A 26084-nucleotide genomic window follows, 5' to 3' on the forward strand; every position below is an offset into this window, starting at 1 on the left:
TCCACTATAGCAAAGACCAATTTGAAGAGGCAGTTAACTGAAGGCAAAGGATTTATTAATAGAATCATAGAGTGGCTTGGGTTGGAAGGCACCTTAAAGACTGTCCTGTTCCAAACCCCTGCCATGGGCAAGGACACTTTTCACTAGATCAGGTTGCTCCAAGTCCCATCCAACCTGGCCTTGGACACTGCCAGGGATTGGGCAGCCACAGCTTCTCTGGGCAATCTCACTGCCAGAGCCTCAGCATTTTCACAGTCAAGAATTTCTTCCTAATATCTAATCTAAACATGCCCTCTTGTCAGTTTAAAACCATTGCTCCTCTAAAAAGTCCCTTTCCCATTCGTTATTCCAAAGTAATAACCCTGCATCCTCCTTAGATCTAAAAATCTGGCTTTTAAGACATCCTGATCAGTCAGGAAAAGCCCAAGTATGCCATGAATGATTGCATTGTCAAGATGAATTAAGTTATCGAGAAGGCAAACATTAGCCAACATGTACCAGCCCTGCAAATCCTTCAAATGAATTCTCTTTTACAGTATAAATCATATATATTACCTTTCATCACAATAGGAAAATTTCATATCAAGACTGTGACGACTGAGGAACGTTTTACTGTCCAGGGGGACCTCAATGTTTGATGGGTGAGGAATAGGTTCACAGATCAACACCAGGCAGGTCATGGGAGGCTTTTTGTATCCACAGTGAGTCTGGTTCCCACACGTGTCGTACACACGGATGTGGCCAGTGCAGTGCAGCACCTACGGGGGAGTTGGATTTTAGCAGGAGACGAGGTTTGGTCTATCAGACAACACAATCCTATTTCCACCAGTACACTCTGAGCCAAGTCCTTCCCCTCCCCACCCCTCAAGGGGACAGTGGCAAGGGACGGCTCTAGGAGAGCCGTGTCCTCCTCCTCACCCCACACATCCTGGGATGGGTTCACAGCCCAACTCCTTCCTCAGCACTGGCTGGAGCAACACCAGACATTGCTGTAAGTTCTGTGAACTCCCCTTTCTAGTCACAATAATGACAACTCTGATGAGCAACTGCCTCAGCAAAAAGTATCTCACAATTTAAATCTGAAAGTTATGGTAATAGTAGCAACCCCCATTTTGGATCTTCGGCAGAGGTGATGACAGAGATCAAATATATTCTTCAACAGACAGGAACTTCTGCATTTTGTGGGGTTTGCTTTTAACCATTCTGAAGCAGAAATAGTTCACAGACAGCAGCAAAGGAGTTGTTTGATCCAGAATAATCAAATTCAAATCATAAAAGAGAACTGTGAGCCGTAATCCACTCGATACAGTAAAAGGTTACTTTGTCCAGAGGAGAAAATGCATTCACTGCAGAAAGTTATCAGGCTGGCCTCTTTTTGTTCCAACTATTACAAAAGGGAGAGCCAGCAGCTTCAAAAGAATGGCATTGAAGTCCTTCAGAGAGACCTCAACTGTCACATTTTCAGTGTTAAATCAAAAGAAATCAGGGATCAGCATAAGTGGTGTCAAGTACTTTTTTCCCAGAGAAGGCTTTATGCAAACATATTTAGTAATTATAATTGTTTGTAAATAAATGACCTCTAATTTAAAATGAAAAATTCATTAAAAGAGTTTTGAAAAACTAATTTTAAAACACTGTTTCAGTTACCTCTGTGATGTATTCAGCACTAAAATTCAGTATAATGAAGCACAATCATTAAATTATAAAGTACTTAGTGAAACTCAAGCTCGTTACGTGAAGTAAAAATGTTGAAATACAGTGTTATGACATCTGAAGAGGAAGCTGCCAAACTATGCAAATATTCCTTTGCATCAGTTACCTTCCACGTAGCAGACTTTATATTCACTGTTCTTCCCCTGCTAGTCAGTGTACACTTCATTCTGAGAAAAAAGCTGCGCTCCGTGTTTTGCTCTTTGCCCTTTTTCACAGGACCTAGCAAAAGCAAACAGCAAACCAGTTCTTAAAACTCTCAGATCATCTTCCAAAGCCATAAAAAAGCCTCCACAAACATGTTACAGAACTCTAAGGGAAGATCCAAAAAATAAACTAAAAAGATTCATACACCTCCTAACAGCACTTCTGATAATGGCATTTTTCAGAACAAGTTTTACTATCAAGTAGACAAAAAAACCCCTGAAGTTTCATAGAGTTATAGAATGGTTTGTGCTGGAAGGGACCTTAAAGATCATCTCATTCCAACCCCCTGCCATGGGCAGGGACTCCTTCCACCATCCCATGTTGCTTCAAGCCCTGTCCAACCTGGCCTGGAACACTTCCAGGGCTGGGGCAGACACAGCTTCTATGGGCAACCTATTCCAGGGCCTCAGCACACTCACCGAGAAGGATTCCTTCCCAAAAACCATCTAACCCTGCCCTCTGTCAGTGGGAAGCCATTTCCCCTTGTCCTGTCACTCCAGACCCTTGTCCAAAGTTCCCCTCCAGCTCTCTTGGAGCCCCTTTAGGTACAGGAAGAGACTCAAAGATCTCCCCAGAGCCTTTTCTTTCCCAGGCTGAACAATCCCAGCCCTCTCTCAGCCTGTCCTCACAGGAAAGGCTTTTGATGTGGTCCAGTTTCAATGTTTTAAGATCAGGATTGTATTAGTAGCCAACTGCACACTCCCAGATTTCAGGAAAGAGGAGTGGGACAAAAGAAAGACCAATGGGAAATTTAATGTATTTTAAAATTGCAACAGAGGACAAGAAAAGCATGTGCAGAATAAGAAGCCCTGTTGAAGAGGCTTCCACTGAAATGAATCAGTAACTCACTCTAGGGAGGTTCAAACCAAGTACCTTTTGGGCTTTTTGCTCTTCAGGACTGCAAATTTTTCAATTCAAAATTAACAACTCAGCTGTTTATATGCATCCAAATATTTCCACAGTGATTTACATTCTTGGAGTAAACATGGACCAAGTTTTTAAACACATTATTAACATTCCTGGGAGAAAAAGAGTTGAGAAACCCTGATACAAATCAACATTGGTGGCACTTATTTTCTAGCCTCACTTGCTACCAGCAGACTAAGTTAAGTTTTTGCCTTTACAGGGGAGATCCTTGCAGAGTCAATTACCAGCTATGCTACTGTGGGCAAAGAAAATGTAACTGATGCTATCAGGAGAGCTGCAAGCAGCTCATAATGTGTGCAAGGAGGAAATACAGCACCCAGGAGAAGGAGCAGTGGAAGAGCCAGTTTGCTGAGGCTTGCTAAAGAGCAAGGACCAAATTATGGCAGAGGGGGACGTTTAAAACACATGAGCTTACTTCTAATACAAGTTTATACAACAATTTGCTCTCATCCTCCAGAGACAATAGTAGCCATGAAATTCTTCATGGTGGCTTGCACTGCAGCTACTGGCTTGACAAAATTAATTTGCAGAACCAAAGACTAAAGGGTTCAGGCACATTTTATGCTACTTTAAAATATCCTCGATAATGGAAGAAGTGGGGGAGAAACTAAAGCAGAGTTCACAGAAGCAGCAAAAACTTATTTAATTCAATAAGTTTTAAGAGTTAAATGAATCTAGAAATTGATAGCTGAAGATCACACGACAATCCTGTTACCAAGCCCTGATGCTTGAGGCTCTGCTTTGAGAAGCAGCTGTAAAATATGGAACAACTTTCAAGTCTGATTCAGCACCGGACATTATTTTTTTAAATGGCCAGCTTTGAAAGTTTAAAAAGCAGCTTCATAAAATAAAAATGCAGTTCTGTTTCTGCCAATCACATTTACATTCACTTGTACTCATACAGTCCCAAAGGGGACTATTTAATACTCAATTCAAAACCAAAATAATTCCACTGATGTAAGAGCTGCAGTAGAAGGCAACCTGGGAATACTAATAAATATAAAAATGTACTATTATTACTGTAATTTAGACCTCCGTCTGCCAATGTCATTTGCAAAACAGCTTTTGTAATAATGCTTTCCAGACGTCTGATTCCAGTCTGGCCAGTTTAGACATGCTGGAGATGGTTTGCATGAAACTCAGTGATATGACATTTTTAAGAATAAGCCTTTGCAACAAAACCAGATTTTTTACACTGCTTTGGGGAAGTTGTTCCCCCACCCCCAAGATGCATTACTGTATTCCAAAGGGGGGGGGGGCAGGGGAGAAGTCTAATCTGGCCTGAGAAACATACTTCAATTCTAAGGGCAGACAAGTTTACAAAATGCTTATAAAATCAAAGTTGGGCCCTTAATGCTACAGTATCTCATCAGGTCCTTTCCACTGAATTAAACAGGATGACAACATAAGACTTACATAAGATTTACAGTGCTACAAGAAAGCAGAGGACAGGTTTATTAGTTTATCACTATCTGGATTCAGAGTCCATATAACCCTCATTTGATGAAAGAGAAAGTAGAGAGGTCAGATTTTAGGCTTCCAACTACTGAGTAAAGCATATTTGTCTGGAGGCACACGGGCTGCCAAGTCTTTATAGCCTTTATCAAATCTTTAAAAGACATAAAAGCTGTAATTCATGGACAGTTGTTACATTTCAAAGCATACAGAACATGTAAACATGGTGTTCTGCTCCCTCAGACGGAGAAAAGAAGTCCCAGAAATCTGTGCAAAGATACCAATTTCATGCACCAATTAAAAGGTGCAGAGAAGCATCAACACCAAAGCCCCTTCTGGGGCTGTTCAAGTATTTCCAGATTAGTTTCTTAAATACACCATCTTTTTTTGTCATAGGTATACCATCACAGATTTCTGGAAGAAAGCATTTGTTCTCAGTTGTCCCAGAAAGGCAAGGCCAGTCCAAGACAAATGCACCAACTCAGTTTCTCCATGTCCCTCTACAGTAACTGCTTGAAATAATTCTCATTCAATCTACCTCTAATTTGATTCCTGCAGGCATTTATTCTTTCAACCCTCAAGAACTCCATTTTAGTCATTAATTTTTTTAGATTAAAGAATGCTAATGAAGTCTTATTTCTCCTATAATTAGGATATAGCCAAAACATTTTGGTTATTCCTGTTGTTAGTGTGTCTCAACAAGGTGTAATTTGAGATTTAAGAAATAAAAACATACTAGCTTTTTAACTCAACACAATTTTCTGGCAGATATCCAACTGTATTAATGCCAACAGAAACTCTCCATAAATAAATTAAATTGATTTTTTTTTCTTTCTTCTCACCATTTCTGTGTGTAAGCATTTCTCTCAGCTCCTCATGGTCACACGGATGAGTGAAATCAAATACACTGTGCCCCGTCAACTCAAACTGCAAAAATTAAGAGGTATACAGGTGTTTAACTTCACATACACAAAAATGGAACAGCTTTTACACATTTGAAACAGTCTTAGGAAATGTCAGTACTTCACCTGAGTGAGTCCCATACACTTGTTCACGTTTTCAGACATGTAAATCATGTCCCCATCTTCAGACAGAACCATGACAAAGCCATCAAGAGCTTTCAAGTAGAAACAGTTCAGTTCCTTCTCCATTTTGGCTTCTGTCTCCAGCTCACCTGCAAGCAGCCACACATTTTTGTTTCAGCAAATACCAGTCATTCTTCACTTACCATCAGGAATTAATTCTGGCACCAGTCTGCAAGGAGTCAATCTTGCAGGACCATTCAAAACCAGTATAACTCATTTAGATAAGTGATCAGCTCAATTCTTCAAGCTCTAGCAATGGTATCACAAATCACAGAAAATCAGAGTGAGGTTAACCCTCTGTGCTGCTATGTATTAACCAATGAACCATCCACCTTAAGGAAAAGGTCTGTGTGGCAAAAAATTTACCACCTATCTCAATAAGGCATTATAAACTCTCAGGGGCTTTCTGGGAGAGATTTCAGAGTGTGGCTACTGAAGTTCCTCCTGCATACAGTAAAGATAGGCATGCATGAGCACAAATAACCAGTACAGCACCCATGGCAGGCTATGCAGCTTCTGGTTCACAACCTGACTCAGATACTCCTGCAGTTGCATGGGCAGGTGTAGCTGCAGAGACAACATATCCTCAGCTACCTTCACCTCCAATGGAGCACATCACAGAAACACAGTTTACAAAACTATTCCTTGCAGTTTATATTAAGGGGACACAACTATAGCTAGCTCAGTCAGCCTTGCACCAATTACCTACAGTCAAGAAAGCAGAGCTGGAACAAACAAGTTTAGGGGGAAAAGGGGTTCAAATGAAGGAATCTAACTTTGGGAGAAGGGTCAAATGAGACTGAAAAGGGCTGTGATGAGACAACCAGGACCACCAGAATAGAAAGGGAAAAAATGAAGTCCATTGAACAGCGGATTTTTCCTGTGCCATTGCCAATAGCTGATTTCTACTGTAAGGTCTCCCACCTTCCCAGAGAAAGGACACAACCTACTCATTTATTTTACTGCTGACAGGTCTTACACATAGATTCTTCTTCAATATCCCTTCCAGATGGTGCCACCACCTTGTTCTTCCCTTACCAGCATCCAGCAGCTTCCTCATGCGCAGGTAGCTGATGGTCAGCCTCATGATGGACGCCTTGTCCAGGTGTGCGCTCACGGTGTGGGGCAGGGGCAGCTGGTGAGCCAGCTCATAGAACACTTCCGACTCCTTGCTCCTCCGGCACCGGGCTGCATCCCTCGACTTCTCTTTCCTGCGTTCAGAGCTAATCCTAGAGAAACAAAGTTTTGGTTTAATAGAGGGAACAGAGCTCTCTGTGAAAGGCATATTTGAAACTAAGTTGCCCAGTGGCCAAGTAACCAGTTGTGGAAGTTGAATAATGTACAGCTCAGTTTAAAGAGCAAGTGTAATTCTTTGTATCAACTCCTGCTCTGGCTGGGCTCTGCCAGAACTAAATTGACACCCACAGAGTCTTCCAACAAGATCAGTTCTTCAAACAGACGCTTTCATACTCAGAACCCTTCCTGCTTATCTCATACTTTGAGTGCTGCCTCTCCAGCCTCCAAATCCTGACCTCTCAAGTCCATTCAACAAATTACAGAGCAGGTAATTTCCAGCTCGATGCTCCAGCATCACATATCATGTACATTCTCCAAGTTCTTCCTTTTTTACAATCCTACAAAGCTCACCTAACAGGTCAGATAAGCGAAGATATTCATTTAACACAAGATATGCTGCTTTTCAGGCAATACAGAAAGTCCCTTTCCCAAAACCATTCCATGATGATTCTATGATTCACTCTTTCTCCAGAAAAGCCCCTTCCAGAGTCTCCCCTACACTGGAAAACAATACCTCATTCTGCTCCCACTGCCTCTATAGACCTGCCTCCTCCAGAACACGAGGTAAAGAACAGCTCACTGAGAGAAAGCACTGAAACAAGGCTGTCAGTCAGTAACAGGGAGAATTCCCCCTTTTCCCAACACCAGGTCACATCTGCCTCATGCATCTGGTCAGATGTGTTTTGAACTAAACATTTTCACATGGGAGCTCCAAATTTTTCACATGTGCAAACAAGAGCTCAGTGCTGCTGTTGTCCCTGAGGAAATAAATGTGCTCTTATTTTTAAATGAACTATATGAAACCACACATTATTATTGTCCAGTTTTCTTTTTATACATTTACATCTTCTGAAGGCGCGCTGTCTTCATTTTGCACACATCTGAGAAACAAAAGGCAATTGCAGTTTGGGAATTACTTTTTTTAAGATTTCACTAGACTTAAAAGCCATCTACTACCACTGCCAAATTCACATTGCTAAGTCTGTGGATCTGTGCAAAAGTTCCTTTTAGTTAGCACACATCTTGTGAGAGGTACCACAAACTACAGAGCAAAGCAATTCACGAGCTAATATTCCCTGGGACATAATGAACCAGATTCAAAGAATCACAGAATGTTTTGGGCTGGAAGGGACCTTAAAGATCATCCAGTTCCAAACCCCCTGCCAAGGGCAGGGACACCTTCCACTAGATCAGGTTGCTCCAAGCCCCATCCAAGCTGGCCTGGAACACTGCCAGGGATGGGGCAGCCACAGCTTCTGTGGGCAGCGTGGGCCAGGGCCTCACCAGCCTCTGAGTAAAGAGCTCCTTCCCAAAATCTAATCTGAATCTCTCCTCTTCAGTGTTAGCAAATACATACCCAAAAAACACATTTTCAGTCCTTTACCTGCAGTGCTACCCACAGTGGCCAAAAACCTGCTTAGTTTGTGCAGAAACACAGGTGTGACAGTACCATTACAACTGATATGGGAAGCACGAATGCCTTGACACGTGGAAGAAGTTTAATAACCCATGAGAAAGACAGAATAAGCTATCAGAATCTCTTTCACAATTACCTTCCTTTTTACCAACTTGATAAAACTGTATGCCATCCCCACCACCTTCTCTTCCTACTTCTGCCACTGCCAGCAGAGAAAAACTATTTATGGGGAACAAGAAACATTAATAGATTGACATAATAATAATAATAATCACCTTTGAAAACTAACTTTTGGGAATTATAGTTGTAAAAAACTCTGGACATACAGTAGTCCCATTTATTCCTGTAAATATAAACTCATGTCCCTCAGAAGGGCAGCCTTAAATATCTGACAATATTTCCCCATCTTGCAGATTTCTTCACACTGAATTTCCCTGTGACAACAGATGTTCCTGTTGTAGTGATGGATATCTTGGTCTGAGAAGCTTGAGGCTCCTGACATACAGGTATATCTGGAAATAGCCATTACGAAAAGTCTGACCTTTAACAATACTGCAAAAAATATTTTAGCTATTTAACCTGACTGATTAAACATTTCTTACTGAAGACAGGCCTCAAGTACCTGTTCTGGTGGAAAACTTAGGGTGGAGATGAAAAAACATCTGAATTCTCTTTGTCCTCTTTCTTGGACCACAGATTTCACTGTAACTCTATTTTGTTAAAGGTATTTCAAGGTAACTGTCATGGTTTAACCCCAGCCCACAACTAAGTACCACAAAGCTGTTTGCTCACTACCTGTCCCACCCTCATGGGATGGGGAAGAAAACTGCAATGAAAGAATAACCCATGGGCCAACTTAAAAACAGTTTAATAACTGAAATAAAATAATTATTGCAATGACAAGGGAGACAACATAAAGAGAGAAACAAGACACAAGTGATGCACAATGCAATTGCTCACCACCCTCTGATGCCCAGCCCATCCCAGAGCAGTGACCAGCACCCCCCAGCCAACTTCCCCAGTTTATACACTGGGTGTGACGCTCTGTGGTTTGGAGTAACTCTGTGGTCAGTTCAGGTCAGCTGTCCTGGCTGTGTCCCCTCCTGGCTTCTTGTGCATCTCCTCACAGGCACAGCATGGAAAACTGAGGAGTCCTTGACTCACAGTGAGCACTGCTCAAGAACAACTAAAGCAGTGTGCTATCAGCACTGCTCTCTAAAACACAGCCCTGCACCGGGAAGAAAATTAACTCTATGCCAGCTGAAACAGTAACAGTAGCACAAGCAATTCTGCTGCCTTAAACGGATTCACCTTTATACCTTTGATTTTTTTAGCTACTCATTCAAGATCCCTTCACCTGCAGAATGTCCATCCTACAACAAACACTCGAGAGAGAATAACTGGAAGTAAGTGGTTGCCATCCACCCAGATTCCTGTAGCTTTGTCACAGCTTCCTTTTCAATTGCAGACACTTTTAAGTTAAATCCCCCCTGCTTTGGCAATCAAGCTGAGCACTTCAAGTCCACAGGTTTGACAGGCTTGTGTGAATCACACAGGGCACACAGAGAAGGACAACTCAAGAGATGAAAATAGACACTAACCTCACAAGTGGTGATTTCAGCCCTTGTATTTTCTTCCTGACAGCCTAATGTTCTTGAAGATATTTTGGGTAGTTTCCAGATTTTTGCCAGGCTTTAGCACCCTTGGCAGCAGCCTTCAGCAGAAACAGTCAAAACTTCTCCCAACCATTGAATTATTAATTACTGACTAAAATGCTGCTCAAATCCAGCCCATAGTGCTTTCTTTTAAAAATTAATCCCAGAGTAAGATCATCAAGTGCTGTCAGCTGGAGCTGATGGGCAGAACCCAAGGAAAAGGGGATGTTGGAACCAACCAGTGCTGCCAGAGTGGCAGCGTCTCCTCTCCCTTTTACTATGTGTTTCCTTTCTAGAAAGCCTACTACTATAGATAGATGTTTAAACTGTACAGCACAACAGTTGGCTATTTTTAGCTGCTATTTAAACCTAAACTGTAACCAATCTGAGTAAAACCCAGCCATGTAAATAGGAAGATTAACTACCAGCTTCAAAGAGCGTTTCTTTAATGGATCAAATTAATAGGGAAAAGGTCTTTCACAAATGAGGTTTAATTACCAAGTGAAGTCATTGTTGCCTCAACACTGAAATGCCACCAAATTAAAAAAAAAAAAAAATTCTTTACTATTGCAACTACTCTAAGCTTTGTTACAATTGCATAAAGTAAATAAAACACCACACATCAGCATGTATAGCTCACAATTAATTGTAGTCAATTAAATGACATTGAATTCCTGCAAAGAAAATATATTTCCAAAGTGAGCACTGTCTCAACCAGAGGGGAAGGAAAGGGAGCTCAGGGAAGGGGATTTTAAACAGTGAGGTGTGAAGTGCCACAAAATCAGTTTAAATAAATCATATCACTTCTCTTATCGGTTCTTTCAGAACTGCCCCTGTGTCAACCTCATGATCTTCACAACAGAAATAGCATTCTGTAAAAAAGGAGCCAAGCTCCATTTAAAATGAACCCGAAACTTCAGATCTGTGTTGCAGCCTTCTGCTGTCAGTCTGGCACGAAACAAAACACCTCAAGAGTCTGAAGAAAACCTCAGCTGCAGAGCGGATTATACATGCAATGAAAATATCAGAAATGCCGGTACTGGACAGGAAATTGCATGCATTTGCAGGTCTGATTTTTCCTGCACAAATTCAGTGCCAGACATTCATTTCCATTTAGTATTTCTACCACCAGAATACAGAAGCAGACAATCTTAAGCACGTTATCCATCATAGCTCACTGAAAGCAGTTTCACTGACCCCTTTAAACTCAATACCACTTTTCATATATAAGAGATGTTTACATGCAAAATCTGAGCTCCAGAAGATATTTAAGTTAGAGACCCAGAGCAAAAGGCTGTTTCATGACCAGGACTCACTGCAGCTGAACCAAGGGCTCAGCTAAAGGATATAACCCTGACTCCCACTCACTACCTCAAACCATGGTGAATTGAAACAAAGTTTTACAGCAAGAATTTGCCCAACAGCCTTGAGAGCAAAGCACACCAGCAACAAGCCCATGCCCACCAGTTACAGATGTTAACTCCAGTGCACAACTCCTGTCATCCTGGTCATACAAACCATCTGGGCCACAGCATCTCCCAAATAACACATTGTTTCCCATACCATCCCAAACACCCCTCCACAGCAGATTCCTACAAGTGAGCCCCCAATTTTCTAAATGCAGCCCCGATTTTTCATCTCCTTGAGTGAAAAACTAATCAGTGGCCACACATATAAGCTTAGTTCCTTCTTATATACCAATGGCAAATAGACCAAAAAAAAAAAAAAAAAAAAAACAAAAAACAAACCCCTGGAAAATACCACCAGTAATTAGTAAATTTTGGTTGAAAATAATCAGATAAAAAATGGTCAGTGGATAGAACTTAAAACGTGTAGCAGTCAACTTCGTCTCTTTCTAGCTTTTAAAATCACCACCCAGTGTTAAGATATTTTTTATACTGTGTACATGATATAAGAGTAACAAAAAAAAAACAAAACAGGAGGTTTCCTTTATGTCACTTTGCTATGGTTATAGATTTTCTAGCTTTTCTCCCATTCTAACTTACTGGTCCTCCAATCAGGTATGTTTTGCCCAGTACGTGTTTTCCATTCCCATGTAAAATAGTTATGTACATATTGTACATGATTAATTAACCCAGGCTCATCTTTCTTGATACAGGTTTTGAGAACATTCTAAAACATAAACATCTTCTCATAGCAATTCACATTCTTCTCTTTAGATTTGCTTTCTACAACCAAGTGGCCTTGTATTTATCACATTATTTGTTATTAAAGTTTCATAGAAATATACCTTGTAGGAAACAAGCAATCCAAATTAGCAACATGCCTCAAATCTGGTAACATCTCCTTATTGAACTTGAACCAGTTTTCAGTTCCAACATTAACTGCCATCATTTGCCAGTAAAAGATTCAGATAATATTTCCATGTTAGTAACAATCTCTCCTCTCAGACTAGTCTGGGAAATAGCTGGCTTAGAAATGGAGTCACAAAAACTATATCCACTATAACATAGCTTCATTTTTTCTTCATTACACAAAAAAAAAATGCAAATATTACAATACAGTACTATACTAAAAGTATATGATATCACAATGGTATTGGAACTTTAGAAAGTAGACCTGCAAGTGGTCTCACGTTCAACTTTTAAGGCTGAATTCATTCCTGTGGTTGGTACAAAACTTGGTCACCTTTTCAGGCCCAGCCTAAGCCAGGTATTTCTGGCAGCAGAGCTGAACAGGACAGAGGGGCAGCTCCTGGTCTGAAGCCATACCCTGCAGAACACCCAGAACAACTAGCTGTGTCCATGTGGAATGTGAAGGGCTCAGTCCTGGGCATGGCCACACCAACCACTCTCACCTACAGCCAAAGAGTGTTAGGACAGAGCTGGACTCTCCTGACTGTGCTGAATACACAATCACTTGGGTTTTTTCACTGTTTGTAAGATCTGTGTTTTGTCCAGAGCTGCTCACCATGATACTTGCTAAATTATTCCTCCATGGAAAGAAGGCCCAGGCAAGCCCAGCACTTTGCACAGAGAAACTAGTGCCCTATAGACAACTTCATACAAAAAACTGATTTATAATGAAAGAGAACACCACTCAAATCCAGTTACTTAGATACATGGAGAGCTGATCAACTTCAGTGAGGGGGGACAGAGCTGCAATGTTAGCACCATCTATCAAGTCTTGAGACAGACCTACACAAACATCACCCAGAGTCACAGGCAGCCCCGAGAGGCCCATTCCCTCTCCCTCCCAGCCCTGCAGTGACATACTTGCCTGGCCTGACCAGCAGCCCAGACTGTTCATCCCTCAGCAGGCAAACTTTTTCCAAATTGCTTGGGAGGGGTGCTCCTTCCTCCTATTGCAGCTCTACAAAATTAGTGCACTCTCTCAGCTGCCAATTCTCCATGAGCTCGGGGTTACAGCTTTGACCCGCCTTTGACGTGATTTCCTTTTAAAGTATTATTGCTTTATGACCAATTTTATTTACTAGTTCTTCTTATGTTATAGTCTGTGTAGAGAGTTCTTGTGAGGAAAAAAAACCCCACACTCAAGTCTGGTGTGTAATCAGAAGCATGTGATTACACAGAAGAAAGTCTTGCTCTTCATGAATTAATGAAGATCACAGCCCACTAATCCAACTCAGGAAAAGAACTCAGAAATGCTTTACATACAGTATGAATGATTTAAAAGAGATTTAACTGCAGAAACTAACATAATATTCAAGCAGAGACAACACCACTGTATGTAAACTATCAAAATTCATTCCTTTGTATATTTCTTTCTAACACAGCAATTTAAACCATTTTTTTTTACATGAGGGTAGTTACAGGCATTACCCATAGCTTGACTGCCACCAAAACAAATCCCTAACTGATAAAACTCTAACAAATCAGGAGAGCAAGCAGGCAGGTCAGCCTGGATTAGCTACAGCAGCACAAACGCTCTGAAAGCCACTGCTGTTTGCAAAATGAGTGGGGAGAGGCAGCGAGAGGAGACTCCACTGGGCTGCACATCAGCTCACGTCTTACTGTTGACACCACAAAGTCCATATAAACACCCATCCTGCAGACAAATTACAGCACAGGCAGCAGAGCCTTAAAGCCCTGCAGCCAGCACAGGACCACGCTGTCAAGATTATCCATCATTTGGATTTGGGCTTGAATTGACCTGAAACCCCAACTACCTGCCCACATAGAAAGTGTGAGTTAAGAAGGGAAAAGCTTAAATATTGTAATTTCTAATTTAGATCATGGTGAAGTGATTCTGTCATGTTTTACTATACAGCCTAACCCACTGATAGGTTACCTTTGAATCTTAATTTACTGTTTTAAAATAACCACATGGCATACAGTGGTAATATGTAAGAAAATTATTTTTTTTTCCAGCTAGGTTATTTGGCTTTTTCCTTGCATATATCTTCGCCCCCCCAATTAGTTGTGCTCTACCCTTCAGGATGAAAAGTACGTGGTAGTTAAATTGTGTTTATTATTACAGAAAAATCAGAGCTATTCAAAAGAGATATCAGAACACAGGCTTGACAGAACTAGACACTAAGTGCTCTCCTCCCTTCAGTCCTTCTGCTTTTGCTTCTATCAAGCTCACAAAAAATGATACAAAACATATCCCCGAGATATCTGTCAGGCTCTCAGTTAATAATGTTTTAGCTAAGAACTGGTCTACCTTCAGACAGATGCAGACTCTTGATAAAGTAAGTAATTTTAGTCTAAATCATGGCATTAAATTATGTATCTTCTGTTTTGTTCATTGCATTCAGTTTTCTAGACTGGAGGCTGGACATTTTCCCTCACTGCTTCCATCCAAATTCTCATCCCTTCAATTCAAGTTTCTCAACTGCTTTCAGCTAACAGGGCATTTTGTAATCAAAAGTTTTAAAAACAGGGGGAAAAAAAAGAAGAAAAACCAGAAGCTATAAAATCTTAGTTTTCTGTATGAATAAAGAACAAACAGACCCACTAAGCAGTCAAGAGAAGCATTTACAACAATAGCTAGGACAAAAAGCCTGCAGCAATGTCAGCTCAGCATCCAGTTGACTCAATAGGGTGCAAGGAAAAAGTCATTTCTGAAGGACTGAGCACCAAAATTCCTATCCCCAGCTAAACCATTCTTTTCTTAGTGGAGGCTGCAGCCTTTATATCTGATGTGGATTACTTCTTCTCTTCCTCAGACCATATTTCCGTGTCTTCCAATGGAGGAGAGCAAGGAGCAAACATAAGGAGGTAAGCCTCTAGTAGCTCCCTGTCTAGCATACTAGTCCATTTACTACTCTCATTAGTGAGCAAAAACAGGAGGCTTGGCCTCAAATCCTTTTGCTTCTTGAAATGCACAAATTTTCAGGGTGGCATCAGTGTAGTTTTGGTTTAGGATTGACAATGAAAGAACTCATTCTGGTAAACAAAATGGGTCATCTTTTTCAGGTAACACTTCCAGGATTATCACAAATTGAGTAAAAAAGGTTATTTCAGTAAGTTGCTTGGTAAAATCTTCCACTGTTGTAATTATAATCAGTGCTGCTGACTCAGTATGCTCAGTTCTTCACCTGAAGCTCAGGCTCTATTTTAATGCAGTGAGTTAAAAGGTTTGTTGTAACATTTCTCAAAATGCTTAAGGAGCATTCATTCACACCAAATTAAACAGAAGCTGCACAGTATCTCTTAACACACACACACACACAGAGTTTGTTATGCTTTGGTGTCTTTACTGGACGACTGATGGACCATCTTGAAGCACCAGTTCTTCTCCAGTGCCAGCAAAGCCATTTTGAATGTCTTGGTACTAATATATCTCAAGGTTTTAAAAGGCTACATTTCAGTACAAGTCCCAGTGTTACCAGACTTCAGCAGGAAGAAAGGACAGATCATGCACATGATGAAACTCCTCTTTATCAATGCACTTTCTCTGAGATCTCAAACCCAACCCCCAGGCTGGTATGAACAGGCGTAGCTTCAACTGAGGCTGTGGCTCCACATCAAAGAACCTTGAAGTGTTCGTCACCTACGTAAACTGCATTCAAAAAAATACATATCCTGGCATGCATTCACTTGATTCCATGTTCCAAATGATTTCAGAATGTGATTTTCATAGAGATTTTTCTTCCAAGCTAAATAGCAGAGATCTCAGTAGAGGAAGACCTCAACAGGCTTCATATCCAATGGTAATTTGGAAACCTGTATCTTCCTTGATTTTTCAGTCATTAGTTAAAGTGCAAAGGCTCATCTTCTCTCCTGGGCCATTTCTGTAGTCCCTGGTGTCATAAAACCTCCCTGTGTCTCCCATTTCAGAGCAGTACTCAATGGAAAACTCAGATTCTCCTACATTCTCTTCCACCCACTCTAATACAAAGGAAGTTTCTCAGGAGAGGCTCAAAATGCTCAAACTTTCTCAGATTCAAAAGGGAAAGGGCTGTTATAACACAAAAAGATGATTAAGGTCCAAGTTCTTTCTATGCATTACCTAGGTGGTTTTTCTGAGGCATGCAAACATCTGCTCATATAACTGTGTATATGAAGATAAAAGGTGCAGTTGAGCTGATGACTTGGAATCTGGAACATTCTTTCCTTTTGGACAACAGCTTGCTAGGAACAGGTATGGGCTACTGTGCCTTCTTTAAGGCTCCTGCAAGATTTGTTTTTGTTTTGAATCTGTTTGTTTTTTAAAGAACACATCTTGTAATTGGATTGGTATTTGCATCTCCTTGGAAGAGCAGTATCATCAGGAAAAGCTTGATGCTCTTGTATACCACCCCTGAACCACAGGGGACTTCCCTCCTCGGTTTACTGAGCAATGCACACTTTACAACCATGTAAAAATTATTTTGTTGGCATATCCTAACACCAAAGTCTTCAGGAATAAATTAATACTGCCAAATTCTCTTCTGCAGTACAAAAAAAAAAAAAAAAAAAAATCAAAAATCAGCAGCTTCTGTCATTCAAAGTCCCCTTTAATATCAAAAATCTCATTCAAGCCTACTTGAAATCCAGCATTCTAACAGAAACTGGTTACAGCAATATTGGAAACAGCAGTATCACTATTGAGCAACACACACTCAAGAATTCAATCCACTCTGTTACATAGGCTCAGCAAGAGTCCTCCAGGCTTCCAGCCTAGAAGCACACCAAAGGGAACATGTGCAATCTTAAGAGTTTTGGGCTTACACTGCAACGCCACTGACATTTGACAGCCTTATTAATATTTATTGACTAATTTTTTTTTTTTCCATTTCACCACCAGCAATCAGAGTCTTGGAACCAGCCGCATAAACTCCAGGCATTATAGTTCAAGGATAGGGAGGAACAAAGGTCTGTGGTTGCTTTCACAACGTGCAGGGGAGGAAGCAAGCACCTGCAGGTGAATTCATGTGTTACACTGCTGACTGAGGGCGACACATCACAGCAGGATGGTCTCCTATGGCCCCTCTTCGTGGCAGCAGAAAGACAGCTTGGCACTGCTTCTCAGCTCATTAAGGCTTACTAAGGACATGCCACCTTAGCCTAACCTAAGTAAACCCTTGACGGGCACTTCTGATAAGAGAAAAATCAACCAGAAGATGGGGACGGTAATTAAATGAGAGAATAAAATGGATTGTCCACTTCACACCTCCACCTTTAAACCAACAGTTGACTTAACTGCCACACTTAAGGTGCTGATAACAGTTTGCAGCTACGTTTGTTCCCCCCACACACCTTCCAAAAATGGTCCAGGATGTGCCTCCAGAGACACCAGAACGGAAAAGCATTTCTACAGAAGGCTGAGTTGCTAGAAAAGCTTGAAAGTACTTGAAACAAAAACCTCTTACTATTGCATTACCCTGTTACAGACCCCCTGACAACCTGGACCATCTGATCACAGCTGCACTGGCCCTCCTGGCTAAGTGTGGACTGGTTGTTGGTATTTCAGGCACCCCAACCAAGAGACCCAGACTGCAGACTGGAGACACTGTGTTTTAAAGGGCACAGCAAGCATGACTGTAAACGAAAACCAGAAACCCCTCCTGCTGCTTCCATCAGCATACTGCCAAATTATCAGACCTTCACTGATAAAAGGGAACCAAAGCACCAGCAGAGTGAAATTATGGAAAATTTCTGCACCAGGCAAATCCTCCACAGCTATTCTTCCCTGATTTTCAGTGCCTTGATGCTGATAAGGACGGGCAGTAGCACTATGCTGTCCCCTTCATCTTTAGTGGAAAACCATTTCTGGTCGTTTTCATTAAAGGGATTAATGAAACTTTTCATGTTTGAGGCAGTGGAAAGAACAGACAACACAGGTAAGCCCTATGGCAAGGCAAACAATCCAGAAAAATCCAGAAAGCAGTAAAACCACCGTTCTTTGAGCCAGAAACCACTCAGCCTTCCCCATACCTGTGGGGGGACTCTACAGGAGATTTACTGAAAGATTCCTCCTCTTCTTACAGCCCAGAGAGTGTCACAGTATACAAAGGGGTTTTGTATTCACTTTCGACTCTAGCAATGGTGGCTCAGTTCCACCAGCGCTGAAAGAAATTAACAGACAAAAGCAATGGCACATACAATTCTAAAGACCTCACACAGGTTTAAGAACAAACAGGGGTAGCCACTGCCCTCAGAGCTATCGGCACAGGATACAGGCTTCTCAAACAGATTCTGGAGCTGGACTCCAGCAGCAAGGATCCAGCAGAAAACCCCCAGTCTTCCAAATCATCCCCCTTAGACACTAAAAATTAAGTTTCAAGACCCAGCTCTGAGAACCTGAAAAGGTGAAGTTCTTCTGCAAGGCACTCCTGTCAGGATATTAAATTTCAGTGGTTTATACCATCTTAAGACCCAGAATGAACACTCCAGAAATCACTTCTCATTTTTATTTAGCACCTATAGCATTAAAAATATGTATTTTATGCTATACAGATTTACAACACACTAGAAAAAAAATGAATCTGGGTTACCTACCAGCTGCAAGCCACTACAAAAGTAACGACTAACCCATAACCCTAAACGGCTCGTTTACTTAAAAAGGTACCAGAATTCCTCTGCTTAAATAGTGAAGTGTCACAGCACAGACCTGAGGAAAAACTTTTCATTGCATCAGCCATCTGCACACTAGAGTTTGTTAAGAGAATATTGAGGAAAATGTCATACTTTTCAACAAAAGCCTTAAATTTGGCTCAAATGAGAGTCGATGAGCAAACAAAGCTCCCAACAACTCTGTTTCACCCACTCCAGGCACTGAAACACTCTCCTTGTAGCACCTGGGGGGAAACCCAGGAGCACATCAAAGTGATATAACTACTGAAGAATGGCTAAAGCCCAAATAACTCAGTATCTAATCATGGTGCTGATGGCTTGATTTCTCAGGGAAGCTTGACCCCTGTACATATATGAGAAGCTTGAAACCACATCAGAAAATGGACTCAACATGCCACCATAGAAGTCCACACCTCCAGATACTGTTATGACTAAATTTCATTTTAAAGACTGAGACACAAATTTGGTCAAATTCCATACTTTCTGAATCTCACAGTACATAATTAAGTAAACAACAAGCTTTACATTAACTATCAAGAGATAAACACTATCCACATACAAGCAGAGGGAGAGGCAAGGAATAAAAAGACCTTAACCCATGCCAAAATTGAGGTGTACTGTATATACAATTAGCCAAAGTTTTATCAGCAAAGATGATAAAGAACAGGACCTAAAGGACTTCTCCCTTTAAGGTATTCTGAATATGGACACTATCAAACCTAAAGCCTTCAAAAACCCAGGTTTTTGAGAAATGATTGAGATTTCCATGAAGTTCTCTGCTAAGCTCACATCCTTCCTTTTTTGCTTAGCCATCTTCACTCAGCTGTACATCCAGAGCCCCCAGGATGAACGTACCACAGACACAGCTTTATGTTTTCCATTAAAACCCTACAACAGGAGTAATCTGAATATTCCTTTATAAGAAACATTCCCAACTCTGAACTCTGTCTGCAGGAAACAGAAAACAACAAATTCTCTTTCTTAAGCCCTGCCTTTAGGAAGGAAGGATAAGCTTTGCATACTGATTCTTGCATTCTGAAGAAAGCAGATTACATCCAGGATAAGGAAATTGCAAAAAAGAAAAAGTCCTCCAGTGGGGCAGAATGGTAAGTAAAAAACTACAAATGCTCGAGGGCAAAAGAAGAAGGGGGGAAAAAAAATATAAACAAAAAAACCAATAAACCAAAAAAAAGGGGAAAAAAAGTATCAGAAAACAATTTAAGTCTCAAACCCCCTTCCTAGACCTGCCACTAAATTAGGGCAGCAGAGCAAAGCACAGATCAATCGTTTTGGTCGCAACATTTTCTCCCACGCTTCTCAAGAGCCATCAGCTTGGAGTAGAGAAGCTAAAGCCACCCAGGTGTCCCCCGTTGGGATTTCACTGGACCGAGAGGCGCTTCTGCCCCATCCCATCCCGGCACCGCGGTGACGGCTCCAAAGGCGCTGGGAGCCGGCGCTGTCCCGGCGCTCCCGATCCCTCCTCCCAGCTCAGCACAAAGCTCACCATCCATTTTACAAGCCGGCCAGGCTCCTTCCCGACACAACTTACAGGCTCTAACACTTACTGCGCTTAACCTGCTCAGATGACCCTTGGATACAAGGGCAGGCAAAACCCATCTCGAATAATCAAAAACCGAGTAAAGGTATCGATATCCCTATAAACAAACCTTCTGCAGACGGCGATTACGGCAATTAATCCCCCCACAAAGCCCCACCGCCGGGACCTGCTCACCCGAGCCCCCCGGCTCCTTAAACTTCACCGCCTAACAAAGGCTTTTAAGGCTTTTATTCCCCCCCCCCCCCCCTTCCCCTAATTTGCGCTAACAATCCTCGGTGAATTATTCATAGTCCTCAACTCACATTGTCCACCCGCCACCCCCCCACACACCCCTTACACCTCCCCAGCGCGGCTTTTGGGGAATTTTTTTTAAGCTTAGTATCTCCAGATTGCGAACCGGCCCTTTTCCGCACAAAGCCAGGGCACGGCGGGCTCGGAGCGCGCCGGGCACGGGGCACGATCAGTCCTTGCCCGCTCCTGTCCAGGAGCGGAGCAGCCCTCGGGTCGCTCCCCGGCACCGCGGCCGACACCGGCCGCTTCCCCCCCGGCCCCGCCGGCGGCCCCGAGCCCCGGCCCGCTCCCCCCGCCGACAAAATGGCGACGTGGACGGCGGGGACGAAGAGGAGGAGGAGGAGGAGGAGGAGAAGGAGGAATGGAAGAGTGGAGCGCTCCGCGGGCGCGCGGGGAGGGCAGCGGGGAAGAGGCGGCGGTAACAAAGCGGGGGGCGGCGGGGGCCGGCAGCAGCGAGCGGGGGGAGGCGGGGGGCGGGCGGCGCGGCATCAGTACCTCTTCTTGTCGGTGACGCCGCCGGGGCTGTCCATGGCGGCGGGATGGCTTCTCCTCCCGCCGGCTCCCTGGATGCGAGGCGGCCGCGGCTCCAATGGCCGCCACGGGGCGCGGGGAGATGGCGGCGCTGGCCGGGAAGGGGCCGGGTCTGGGGCCGCGCGGGCTCAGAGCATCGGGGCACAGGCTGCGGAGAGGTGCGGGCGCCGGCGGGCGCGGCAGCAGCGGCGGCGGCGGGGGCGGCGCGGAGCCCGGCTGCGCCAGTGAGGAGCGGCGGCGCGGCCCGGCCCCTGCGCGCGGGGTCAGCTGAGCGCTCAGCTGGGCGGGGGCCGGCGCCTCACGTGCGGCGCTGTGTGCGGGGCGGGCCCGGGCCCGGCCGGCCCCACACGGGTCCCGCAGCGCCCGCCGGCGGGGGCTCGGCCCGGCACGGCCCGCTCGCTGCCGCGCCGAGCACCGCCCGTGCGGATCTTGCAACAAATCGCACTCCTGTGGGCACAGCGCCAGGAGTTAGTCCCTTTTATTTTTTTCCTTCTTTTTCCCTTTCTCAACGTATCTTTGTTCAGTGCCTGACTCCGCTGCCTTTCCCAAAGGTGTCGTAGTACTAGAACCCCAAGACGTTTACAATCATAGAATCATCGAGGTTGGAAGAGACCTTCAAGATCGTCCAGTCCAAGCATCCACCCGGCACTGCCCCTGCAGCCCCTAAATCTCGTCACCCAGCGCCTCTTAAGCACTTCCAGGGATGGTGATTCCACCCCGCCCGGCCAGCCTATTCCAATGCCTGACCACCCTAACAGTGAAGTTTTTATTTTCTAGTATCTAAGCTGAATCTCCCCTCTCTTAGCTTAAGGCCGTGTCCTCCTGTCCTCTCACTGCAGCCACGGCAGCAGAGACCAGTCCCCACCTCCCTACAACTTCCTCTCTGGGAGTTTTAGAGAGAGATGAAACCCCCCTGAAACCCAGCTCCCGCGGCCACTCCTCACAAGACATGTTTTCTAGTCCATTTCCAGTTAAAGGGTTCAGAACCTCACTTTAATTAAAGGGAACAGACAGCTCCACAGCCGGTCAGCCCAGAAGGGGAACGGGCAGGTAATTAAGCACATTTCGAGCAAGTTTTACAACTTCCCAAACCCCAACCAAACCTAACAGCAGAGCCGGCAGGCTGGACCAGGGCTGTGCTGAGGCCCTGTGACCCCACTGCCTTCCCTGCTACCCACCCAGGCTGGCCCAAATCCAATGCCATCATCCCAGTGCCTGCGTCCAATTTTCTCTCCCTTCTCCCCCTGTGGCAAGCCTGGCCTCAGGTACTGCTCAGCTGAGAGCCCCAGGATCTCCTGCTAACCTTGGCTAACCCTGGAGGCTCCGCAGGAGGGGCTGGACAGGGGACACCTGGCACAGCCACGGAGGTGAGTGGCCCCTTGGATTAGGAGCCAGGACACAGCCGTGGGGGAGCAGGGAGAGGAAAACTGGGGGCAGAGCCCACACATTTAAAGTTAAAAGCCTTAGCTCTGTACTCTTAACTCAGGGTTGTGTGTGTGAGCACTCTGGCGAGGCAGGAAAGGCACAGTTCCAGGCAGAGTGACCCCATGGAGCTCAGCATTTCCTTTACATCTTGTGGGCTCCCTCCAGCAAAGACTTCAAGTGACCATCTGGAGCTGAACCTTAGGAGACTACCCAGTTTGCAGCTCAGTGGTAATGATACCTTCAAAAAAAAGCAGCTTTGACAGGCATAAGTGACCTTCTTGTGCTGCTGTGTGCTCGTGTGGTGACGTAAGAAACACCTGCAGGGCAAAGTGATGGTGTTTCAGTCCTGCACCTTCCTAACACTTCTGCTGTGGATTCCCATCTTCCAGGTAACAAGCAGTTGTTTTTTGCATGCAGTCATGAGTGTTCTGTGTTTGGGGGGGTTATTTATTCATTTATTTATTCATTCATTCATTCATTCATTTATAAGAAGAAGGATAAAAAGCAGTGTCTGTGACATTTGATAGCAATCACAAGGAGTTCCTGTATGAAATGAATTTCTTCTGCCTGCAGCAGTCAGATACACAGAAGAGGCACAGGTGTTTCTGACTCCTTTTATTCCTTCAAGGTTTTCCATCCAAACATGGACAAAGCCCAGCTCTACTTTGCTTATGAGCTGTGACAACACGATAGCCTGTGGCAGTGTGGCTGTGAACTACTGATATTTCTGTTGTTCTGTGCTCACTGGAGCCTCGAGAAGAAAAACAATCTAAGCAGGACTCAACCCTGAGTGTCTTGCATAAGTACCAAGAAGCCCTCCCTAGGGGCTCACAGACAACTTTATCAAAATGAGGTTTAGGCAGCTGAAACATAGGAAGAAATTCAGTCATGCACTGCAGCTGTGCAATATTTCAGTCCGTTCACAGAGTCACCATAACAGCCCCTAAAGAATTTTCTGGATAAATAGGGGGGGGATCTCCGGGTGGATGTAGAAATGACAAGGCCAGCTAAGTGTCACCTTCCCCATCAGAGCCCCTGGAACGCATTGGGGGAGTTTTGGTAGTGAAGTGGTGATAACAGAGGAACTTCCATGCCTTACAGGAGTCTGGTGCAACTCAGAGCAGCCGTTGCAGCTTCTCTAATCTGAATGTGAGGTTGAAGTGGTTCCTGGTGAGCCTGGCACACTTGAAAGTGAAAGCCTCTTCTGCACTTTGACTGCAGTCTCAGTGCCCTTCACAGACCAAGAGGCACTTGATGTGGTCTGGACCAGGCACTGCCCAGTTGTAACCTACAAAACCCACCTTACCCTACCCAGTAAGATCTTATTTTCAATCCTGTCACTCTTTGAATGACAATTTTAGTGCCTATAATCATGGGTGTCTTAGGATCCACTTGTGCACCTTTATTACCACTATCCAAAATCACATACGGTGCAATACGTCAAAAGGGCTTCTCGAGTATTCTCACATGAGGTTCTGATCACTTTAAATCACTTGGGCACAACAGCTCGAGGTGTGTTAGTGACCCCTGAGCAAAAATCACTGGAGAAAAATCCCAGTCTACACTTTGCTAATGCTGCTCAAATGATTGTTCAAAGATATCAGATTTCCCAGCATGAACTGTCTGGGGAGCTGTGAGTAAATGTTGTGGTCTCCTTACGAGACACATTTCTTTCATGCCGAACATGCTTACCCCGAGCTCATAATAAAGAATAATGCTTCAAAACCCAGCTGTGTTTCAGAAGGGTGTTAGTGGAAACTTGTTCTGCAATTAAGCATTTCATACTGTAGCAGTTCTGGAGAGATGTTAAGCAAATGCTCTCTCTCACACACATCCTCCCCTTTATTAAACTTTTGCGTCACTCCTCTGAAATTCTGCATATACACTTTCTTTCCCGCTTTCCCAGTGGCTGATATCAGAAACTTCTTACAGTATATGATGCCTTAGTCACTTTTCTTGACCTTTATTGCTGCTCTAAGTTCATACTCCAGCTTACGTTAGAGAACTTCCTGAACACAATGGTGTTTGCATATGACTAATTAGGGCAAAAGCACAAGCTGATGAGTCAGCAAACGGCTCGGCCGGCGAGGACAGCGGCAGCGACTTGGCAGCAGAACAAGTCGGGGTGAAGATGTGAGAAGCCTGTGGCTTCGGATCTGTTTGCTGATGAGCCAGGTGTCACCGTGATGGGCTCTGTCGGTATTTACTCTCAGGATCCAAATGCATCCCCATCAATAACACTGTCAAAACTCCGGACTTCAGTGGGAAGAAATCGGGGGTTTAATTAAGGCATCTTCCCTCCCAAGAACACTGACCATTTCTGAGCAGGGACTCACTAGGCAGAGGGTGTTAAAGAGAAGCTTCATTTATATCTCTGGAGCTGGCAGCTCACATCACAGGGGTGTCACAAACAACCTCAGCACTGGCTTTCCTGGGCTTTTGCTTCATTGTACTTTTGCTTCATTGTACTTTTGCTTCATTGTACATTGTACCAGGAATTAACACTCACTGGTTCAATAATTAAGCTATAATGAAGGGTACATTCTAGTCTATCAATATTTGACAAAAAAACCTGTCTTGCTCACAGCGCCACTGTGGAGTCTTGATTTGACAGAGAAATGCCACGAGGTCTCAAATGCTGTGCAGACCCAGGGCTCTGTGACACAGGCTAATGGTTGTTACTGCAACTTACTGTGCTTAACTTACTGTGCAAGAACCTGAGATGTTTGGTGGTCAACTCATTTCACAATAGAAAAATGAATTGAAATTTGAATCAAATTCAAACTCAACCACTGGCATTGGAAGCCTAATGCTGCTGTTTCTCAAATATGAAATATTGTCTGAAACAAGAGTACGTGATGGGAGACACAATCTCCCTTTGGCAACTGTTGTTTCCTCTGGTCTTTTCTAACCTCAGTACTTCTCCTCTCCTTCTTGTGCCAAGATCTTGCTTATTTTTCCTTTCGCATCTGTACAATCCACATTTTTTAAACTATGACCACCTCTTTGAGCTTGCTTGGGTCAGTGTACACTTCGGCATTTGGAAATACTCTCTGGATTGTTATTTCTACACAGGTACCCCCATATGGTAACAAATTCTGCAGTATAATAAAAGCACTATGTCCAATTCAGTGCAGTTAGATTTGGGGAAGGATTTCCTACCTATGAAAGGAGTTTAACAGATCAAAATGAAAGGCAAGCAGACACTCAGCAGGCTACACTGTACAGTTTCACCAGTCAGCTGCATCCTGCCTATCCCAGGTCCCTCCTGAGCAGATACTGCCAATTGCACAATGGTTTTCCTGATGTGGACAAAAACCAGCATGGCATTTTAAAGTTGTCCTTACAGAAAAGATGGGTTTGTGGTCAAAGCCCTGAACAAAGACTCTGGGGGCCAAGGTTTGGTTCCAGGCTTCCTGGAAGACTCTATGCGACTCAGAGAAAGGCTTTCTGATTTCAATGTTTTGCCACAGTGTGGAGTGGAGGAATCCACTGCGTGCTGTGCACGAAGTCCAGCTCCCCATGCAGCAAAGTGACAGATCT

General features: G+C 43.7%; 1 protein-coding gene across 1 annotated transcript in view; it reads right to left on the reverse strand.

Moving 5' to 3' along the window:
- The window catches only part of HIF1A (hypoxia inducible factor 1 subunit alpha), a 34757-nt gene extending 13428 nt beyond the window's left edge, over positions 1–21329 (reverse strand). The window contains exons 1-6 of the mRNA XM_069018502.1: positions 21081–21329; positions 6423–6613; positions 5328–5473; positions 5142–5226; positions 1820–1932; positions 556–758 (exon numbers count right to left, since the gene is read on the reverse strand). Coding sequence (XP_068874603.1) covers positions 556–758; positions 1820–1932; positions 5142–5226; positions 5328–5473; positions 6423–6613; positions 21081–21115 — 773 coding nt within the window. The 5' untranslated portion in view covers positions 21116–21329. The remainder of the gene's footprint in view (positions 1–555; positions 759–1819; positions 1933–5141; positions 5227–5327; positions 5474–6422; positions 6614–21080) is intronic.
- Positions 21330–26084: the final 4755 nt, after the last annotated feature.

The sequence above is a fragment of the Aphelocoma coerulescens genome, chromosome 5 (genome assembly GCF_041296385.1).
Source record: "Aphelocoma coerulescens isolate FSJ_1873_10779 chromosome 5, UR_Acoe_1.0, whole genome shotgun sequence".
NCBI classification, from domain to species: Eukaryota; Metazoa; Chordata; class Aves; order Passeriformes; family Corvidae; genus Aphelocoma; species Aphelocoma coerulescens.